Here is an 8,872-nt window from a genome sequence, read left to right on the forward strand (position 1 = left end):
TTACTTATAGTTAGTATTTACTACTTACTTTACTTACGTATTACGTACTATAGTATTACTTACTCTTACTTATTATTATTATATAGTAGTACGTACACACACACACACACACACACACACACACACACACACACACACACACACACACACACACACACACACACACACACACACACACAAAAATTACTCCAGAAGTAGCATGTAATGCATGATCAATGCATCTTAGAACAAGGATGCATCATATTGCAACTATAGCCCTGTCCGTCCCTGAGACTGGGGAGGAATGCGATGGTACGGCAGTTAGGAACTTTTGTAGTACCGGACGAGTCTACTTTTTTACGGCATCCCTTGAGACTTCTATAAGTACGAGGAGACCAAGCTGGCGCGCGCATTTATACGAAGTATCGTTCCCGAGTACATCCGCGCAGAATCCTTGCCCGAAGTCGTCATGTTGCGATTCGTAAGTAAATCTGGCATTCCGTGGAGAGTGCAAAGTGCATCCGCAATGAATTTAAAAATCGTAATGAAATACGTAATAATAATTTCTGGGCTTTTACTCCGCTATTGTGGTCTCCAACATTTCAGAATCGTTGCAATTTGCATTTATTCCCCGAAAGTGTAATGCGATTATTCACCGCCGTTAGACGCGCGCGAGGAAGTGTCTTCTCGTGCAACGATATTTACCTCACGTAGACTCATTCGCTTTACGCGGTTCAATGGTTACTTATATTCGCCGACGTGCCTCGCGCGTCGAAGTTTTCCAATTTAAATAAGAAGCGAGCTTTTCCTTTATGACGATTACTTGCAGATCCTGCTCGCCACTCTCGTCGGCCTTGCGTGGTCCGCGCCAGCGCCAGCACCCAGACCACTCACCCTCGTCTCCGAGTTGAAAACTCCGGCGTCAACCGCCAAACTCACACCGCTGGTCGCGCCAATCGCGCCAATCGCTACACCAGTTATCGCACCAATTTCCCGTCTCGCTTATGCCGCACCCGTTCTTTCACAGGTTAGATACAAAAATATAAATTAATTCCTAAAGACTCCTTAATAATACAAAATGGTTGGATATAACAGAGCAAGAATCAAGCACGATAATTCTTGTGCAAACCAATATGGTTGATAAAACAACTTTATTAATAATTAATTCGTTTACATGTTTCGGCTCACTTTTGATTCATTTTCAGAGACAATATGATGTTGTAATTATAAAAATTCTTTTTAAATTAATTTATTTCAATAGGCCATCTTCTATTTATTAACGGAAACTATAATATAAAAACGAATTTTAATAACAATCTAAAATGTATTAAAATGAATAAATTTGTTGGAAGCAAAAATGATTTATTATAAAATAATAGAAGATAGCTCACTAAAATAAAAATTCATCATATCGCAAACATTTAAATTCTATTTAGTCAGTTTAGTCAAAAAATTTTTAATACATCAATCAGTGTACATTCTTTGTTACATTAAGATTAAATTATTAAAGATTCAGTTTTGGTTTTAATGTCCGTCTGAATTATAATTAATATCAGAATTTTTTTTTCTCTTCTTTTTTTCCTTTTCTTTACGATTAATGTTTTAGATGTATTAAAATTATTCATTAATTTCAACACAATTGACACTAATTCGCTGAATGATTAAAGACTGGTTTTTGACTAAACCGATAGAATTTAAGTGCTTGCGATATGGTGAATTTTTGTGAGCTACCTTCTATTATTTTACAATAAATCGTTTTTGTTTCCAACAAATTTACCTTTTAATCATTTTAATACACTTTAGATTATTAGAGTTTGTCTTTATATTATAATTTCCGTTAACAGATGGAGGTAGCTCACTGAAATAAATTAGTTTGTAAAAAAATTTTTTATAATTACAATATCATATTATCTCTGAGGATGGTTCAAAAATAAGCCGAAACATGTAAACGGATTAATTATTAATAAAGTTGTTTTGTTAACCGTATTGGTTTGCACAAGAATTACCGTGCTTGACCCCTATTGCTCTGTTTTATCCAACCATTTTAGATACAAAAAGTCCAAGTGTATACTTTGGCGTTCGAAAAGCGACTCACACGTCACAAAAAAAAATGTTCGATTTCTAAAAATAGGATCATCCACCGAACCAGGAGTGAATTACTGATGTAGCTTCAATTTAAGAATCGAACGTTTGTGAGTTTACATTTAAAGAGTCGATTTTTAAATTTATATACCTAAAACTTTTTTCTTTATTTTAAAACTTTTTTCTTACCAAGATAATATAAAAAAAAGTCAAAGATAAGTAAAAGCGAAGAGTGCTATAAAATATTAAATAAAATTTAATGTGCTCAATACATTAAAAATAAGCGAAACTAGTTTCAACTTTACATTTCTTCTTCAGTCGCATATAAATTACAAGAATTAAAATTCCATTGTAAATACTTGACAAGTCATAATTTTGATTTTAAAATTATAATGTCGAAAGATAATAATAAAAGAAGTTGCGAGTAATCATAAAAGAATTGACAAAATGAAAGTATTAAAATTACAAGTAATCCATAACCTGCCGCGCTTTTATATTCTGAAGCCTTTTCATTATTCCAATTAATAATAAAAAAAGAACGCCAATCTTTATAATTATATTTTTTGATTATTCAACATTAAATTACAAAGAAATACGATAGATCAAGATATAATTTTCACATGGATCACTGAGAAAGAATAAAGAAGGAAGAGAAAAGGAATTTTTTTTCTATTTCAAAGCTTATCGTTTTCTGTGATCGAATTGCGTTGGAAAATCAAAATACAATTTTTTATCTTGTTTCTCGTTATTACTAGGTATCGCCATACACTTATTATTCTGCGCCGATCGCGGAGATCCCGTCGAGTTACTCGATCGAGCAACATGGGTACCATATTACCTACTGATCGCAAAAATCATCAGACCGGTAGCCGTCGACCTCAGTAAAGCTCGTGTGGAAGTATGCGTAAGCAGCTCGCAGCTTGTCTCCTCATCGATAATCATCTTCTATCGTGTAATCTCATCCACGCAAAAAAAAAAGAACTTGGTGAAAGTTGATGTGTTTATTTTTTAAATCCTCATTTCCATCTCCTGTACCTTCCTCAACAACCTCGAAGAAATTACATAGCGATCCTCTTTATCGTTCTTCTTGAAAACGAATTATTAAGAATTTCTCTCTTAAAAAATTCATATAATTTTGCGTTATATTATATGTATTTTAGAATTTTAATCTTAACACACTTGAACGCAAAGTTATTGCCTTCACGTGAAGTTATTATCTTATGTTATATTCGCTATATCGAATTCATTTGCATTTCGGCGTAGAAAGAAGAAAACGTAGAAGGATATCCAATTGGGTCAAGACAATTCACGCGCGGTTTAGCGTGGCACGATTCACGATCCACGACACGAAATTCCCAGTGTTACGAAAGGCTGCGGAAAATCCCTGTTACGTAATGACGCAGTGCGTGGTCTGTGAAAGGAAATCGACATCGTTGCGATCGCCGTTGTGATCATCGATACGTGACAAGAAAAGAAAAGTAGGTCACGTTGAGGATTTCAGTTCCCGTTTTAAATTTGAGTAATTCTCTCTACGGGAGCCAAAATGGCAAAAAAAATTGAAAATGTTTATGCGAAAATTCTTCTGAAATCGCGGAATCGTTATTTCCTCGTGGCGAGAAACTACGAGATTCGATTGGATGAAAAAACTCCCGAGACCCAAAACGAATGAGTTCATTGACATGCTCCCTTGGAATACATATGCGAGTACTTTCTCCCGGATCCTACGAGAGCCTAAATATTTATGGGATACATCTAGCTCTGCATTTAAACCCTAGCAGCCATATTTTTTATGCTACTTTTTATACTATCGTAATCTTTCTGATCAATGGCCGTAATACTCGTTTCCTCGTAACGAGACGGAGGCATCGCTTGTCGAAGTGCGCCTCTTCACTTTCTATCGAGAGTGAAAATCATTATATTGAACTCGATGATCCATGAAGTCAAGGTCGATGCACCTCATGACCGGCACGACCATGAAAAGAAAGTATCCGGTTTGGTACAGTTGCTCGAGAGAGCAATAATCATTTATTTTGGGAGTTGCGACATGAAAGACTCATAAGAAGAATCTTTCTATATAATCGTGAATGCCAACAACACGATTGTACAACTACTTAAATTAGAGTATAAATCGATTAAAGGAATCGATATTATAATATCGTCAAACGGATTACCGCGAAAACAATCTAGGCTAATGACCGTAAATTTATAGATCCTCTTCGGAGAATACAGTTGCAACACCAATATCAAAGTTTCCTCTTGTCGAATTTTAGACAAATTTATTATTTATTTGCGAGATATCTTCGAAACCCGATCCGAATAAACGGTAATTTTGACGTAATTTTATTGATAAGTATAAAATGACGTAAAGCATAATTATGTAAGGCATAATTCACCAAATATTCATTAAATAATAAACGACAACAGTTCTGCATTTGTATTCGTATATACATGTTCCTGTCTCTTACATAATGCCAGCTCTATCAGAAAAACCCACTTGATGTTCTCTAGGAATTGTGTGGTAAACTAATTATACGAAAGATCATGCAAGTTGACTTCTTCGTACCTGATGGCCTTTTACATTCGCAGTCGTCTCTTTGTTTACGAAAAAAATTTAAATTAATTTATGTAGAGAATTGAAACTAGTATTATTTGTACATTTCTTCAATTACAAGGTGCATAAGAGTGATCAAAAATATATCTTCACTCGATTCTTTTTATATTCTTTTCGATATTACAAATATTAAATGACTTTGAATACAATGAATCGTCACATGAAGCATTCAAGTATATTATTAATTTGTATGATTTAATATGACAGACTTTTCATTCAGAATTAATGGAAATTTTAATCATACAAATATTCCAAATGTTGAATTAAGATATATGCTTAGTAGAAATCATATTAAATATTTCATTATGTTATTCTTTTATACAATACAGGATTAATGGATTCAGCGTAAATTTCTCTCGAAGTCACAATGTAAATTTCAATCGTACCGCATGGAGTTTATTGTATTTTTTATATTTTTCTGATAAAATAAATATTCTAAATGCTATCGAAAGAACAGCAGGTATAATATAACATACAATTTCCGGTGCATATATATATATATATATATATATATATATATAATGTATCGTTTCTCAATATATGTAAATCGAAAAATAAAATGTTGATATAGTAAGAACAGAAAATGGCGGGAGATGCGACTTTTCGTATTCATGCGACGAAAAGATGAGTCTGACACATTCAAGGTACGCGTTACGTTGTTCGAATTACATTTTTTTCCGATTTGTTTCTTTACGATGTGCCAGAAGAAGCGTCACGAAGACGGATGTTCACCCGTCGTCGATGACTCACGGATCTACCCCACCGGTGGTTCACGCGACGGGTCCAGCATCCCCGAAAGAGACGGCTTCTATATAAGATTCGTGACGACTTCGGTAAAAGCACACACCACGGCATCGTGCAGGGAGAAAGTTCCGTTAGAGAGCGAGAGTCCGAATATAAGACGCGGTAACGGAGCGAGAAAAATAGTTTATCGCTGGTGCATCTGAAGATAAACGATCAGGTATGTTTTAAATTACAATTAATGATTTTTTATAATTTATAAAAGATTACTTTCTTTGTTGTTATAATGGTAATTTTATATAAAATTAAAATTTTTTAAATATATATATATATATATGTATAAAAATATAATTGACAATTACAAAAGTATCTATGCAATTTTAGAGAAAAATAAAGTTAAGATACAAATAATACAATTTCTATGTATCAACATTAATATTAATAATTTCCTTTATTAGCTACAAAATTAAAATTATTATTATAGAGGCAAAAGAGGATCGGGACGTATATAATAAGTGAAATAATTATACAGATAATTCTTCACAATAAATAGTCAAATAGTCATTTTCAAAGTAATGATGACGTACTTTTAACTACAAATCATGAAAAAGATATGGGATTTCATGTTTAATCATAGATTAATAGACTTATTGTCTAATCCATTAGAGATCCTATTTTTTTCAGAGGGATAAATATTTTTTTGCGTTCGTCGACAAAGAATAATCGCGGCAAGGAGTGTTTTTATCGATTATCGATTGGCCGAAGCAATATAATATTTGCATCGTTATTTGTTTAATAATTGGAAAATTGAGATTTTTTCCAATATATTTCTTAAATATGCAGATATATGTATCACATAAAATACTTTATTGAAATTAGGAGTGAAACCTACGTGTGTCACTCTATCGTAGAATATATGTGTATAAAAACTTTCTCTTCTTTAAATACTGCCTCCATTTCGTCTTTATTCAGATTCGCGATTTGTCAAGCATAATATCCGACGCACTATTGTGATGCTAAAGACGAATTACTGTGCCGTGAATATTTAAGAGAAGCTACTTGGATCCTGATCAGTTTCTATTTAAATAACTAGTTTATTAAGTAGATAATTTGTATAAAGCAGAAATAATGCATAGAACCTTTAAACTCATTTTACTTAGAAATTCAAGTATTTTTTGTATTTTGTAAATTTTGTTTTTCATTTTCAAAAGAAAGCTGAAATAGAAAGGGAATAAATTCGATGATTTAACTTTAAATAATAAAACATAGAGATGCTAAAAATTTAAATAGCCATAAAATTTTTAATGAGTCGAGTGATCTGGGACGACTTAATTATTTTTCTATTGTCGACCTACTTCGAGATAATTGATTTAGTGTAAGAAATTGTGAAGGATAATTAAGAAAATATAAAGGTTGCATTACTTGCAACTTGGACATTATACAGGAAGCGATGCACAAATGTCATAGATTATCGTGAATTTGCGATTTAATGAGATGTTAAGGCAAATGGAAAGTAAAATATTGAAATTATTTTCACGTATACACAATACGTAATCACTTTCACTGTCGTAGGCGGTAAATAAAAGACGCGTAAAGACATGTTATGTATACCTTTGCCAAATATAGTGATTCTAGTCTCTAAAGTCAGTGTATTAGTCACTCTAAAATGCTATCACAAACATTAGATTGCGTATGGAAATACTTTACTTAATTTGAAATTTAAATCATTCCGCCCCAGTAGACGTCACACCGCATTCGTTATGCAATTACTTTCCCCGTGTTGACGAAGCGATTTCGGAAGAAATAAAATAATATGAGATTTGCTCAGCGAGACATCACATTGTATGAACCGGACAAACGACTTTCACCCAACTTCCTCTCGCTTTCGTTAGTCCCTCTTCAGTTTAATTACACGTCTGTATACGTTTTCACATAAGACAGTCTTAGCTGATACCGTTACTTAAAACCGGTATTTATATGTGGATGAGTAAGAATGTTACTGCGATGAGCAATAAAAACTTTGCTTTCTCAAATAAACAAAGATTGAAAATTTTAAAATTGTATAAATTACTACTGGAGACAAATAAATATGTATTTTCCATCGATTTTGACCTAATTCCGATCCGTAGTAGTCGTTCCGAACAATCGTTGCAATAAACTGAATGGAGAAAGGCGAGATGCACTTTCACGTGGATCCGCGCTTGGTACTTACAGAGAAATTGTCAAGAAATACTCGAGAGATCGATTGAGAAGAAAATCAAGCGCTTCGCGTCAAGGATTAAATTAAAATAACCGAGAGAAAATAATAATAAAAAAAGAAAATAATGAAAATAATTATATTAAATTAAATTATATATAATACGTAATATGTTATAATATTTAAAAAATTAAAAAATTAAAAAATAAATTTTAATATTAGATCAAATATTTGATCAAAATTATAAATTATGATAAGATCAAAAGTTAAAGAAAATAATTTATTTGTTGATCACAAAGACAGATAAGGTTGATTCTTTTATCTTTGTTGCAGGATGAAAACGAAATTCGTCCTGATAGCTTGCTTGGCAATAGCGAGAGAAGTATTTGGTACTCAAGTGTACGAGACGCCGAGTGACTTTTCGCAACAATGGCAGCCGTGGAACCAAGACTTCAACCAAGCCTCAAATGAAAAACAAGAAAAACGTGATTTCGTTACGTTCGATAACCCTGATACCTCTCAACAGAAAGAGACGCAACAACCGTTGCTTTACAATGCGAATATTCAATCGAGTGGCAGTGGAGTGGCCAACATCGTTGGTCAACAATCAGTAAGGATTTTATCATTATTGCAAAATATTTGACGTTAAATTAAATGTTACAAAGCTAATTAAAATCAGAAATATAAATCTTTGACAAAATAAAGTATATATATTTCATATTTAGAGGGTGTGTGATCACTTTAAAGAAATATAATAGTTAATAAATGTACGAATATGTTTATATATTCAATTACAGATTGATTCTGTGATCGATAATATTATCGTATCTAATCGACAAGGTCGCAATCTTGAGGAATATAATGAAATTTATTCTGATCCTAAAATAAAAAATGCTCTGCAGCTCGACAATGATACGCTCGCACGTAGTTTCATCAAGGACAAGCTTTGTTCTCTCAGTTTGATCAGCGTAAGTACAATTTTCTAAGTCGATTAAATTTTTTAATCGCTAGAAATATAATTAGTATTCTAAATTTCTTTTCTGCTTTGAGAAATTTGAAAGTTAGTTATAAACGCTTAAGAACTACGCGCTTGTACACGCGCGTTGTATCGCTTTTATAAGTATTATTAATATGAGTATAATTAACGTTCTAAACTTTCCTGTTTAATCCTCTGCAAACTTCGTATATATATATATATATATATATATATATGTATATATGTATGTATGTATATATATATATATATATATATATATATAGTA

At 32.4% G+C, this 8,872-nt stretch overlaps 2 protein-coding genes across 2 annotated transcripts in view; both read left to right on the forward strand.

Moving 5' to 3' along the window:
* Positions 1-388: 388 nt before the first annotated feature.
* On the forward strand, positions 389-3,052 carry LOC105624278. Its single transcript, XM_012205637.1, has 3 exons — positions 389-460; positions 809-1,006; positions 2,817-3,052. The coding sequence occupies exons 1-3, from the start codon at positions 449-451 to the stop codon at positions 2,904-2,906; spliced, it is 300 nt and encodes a 99-aa protein (XP_012061027.1). The 5' UTR covers positions 389-448; the 3' UTR covers positions 2,907-3,052.
* A 4,892-nt stretch (positions 3,053-7,944) lies between these two features.
* The window catches only part of LOC105624318, a 6,493-nt gene continuing 5,565 nt past the window's right edge, over positions 7,945-8,872 (forward strand). The window contains exons 1-2 of the mRNA XM_012205676.1: positions 7,945-8,220; positions 8,408-8,578. Coding sequence (XP_012061066.1) covers positions 7,945-8,220; positions 8,408-8,578 — 447 coding nt within the window. The remainder of the gene's footprint in view (positions 8,221-8,407; positions 8,579-8,872) is intronic.

The sequence above is a fragment of the Atta cephalotes genome, assembly GCF_000143395.1.
Source record: "Atta cephalotes unplaced genomic scaffold scaffold00075, whole genome shotgun sequence".
In the NCBI taxonomy this organism is placed as follows: Eukaryota; Metazoa; Arthropoda; class Insecta; order Hymenoptera; family Formicidae; genus Atta; species Atta cephalotes.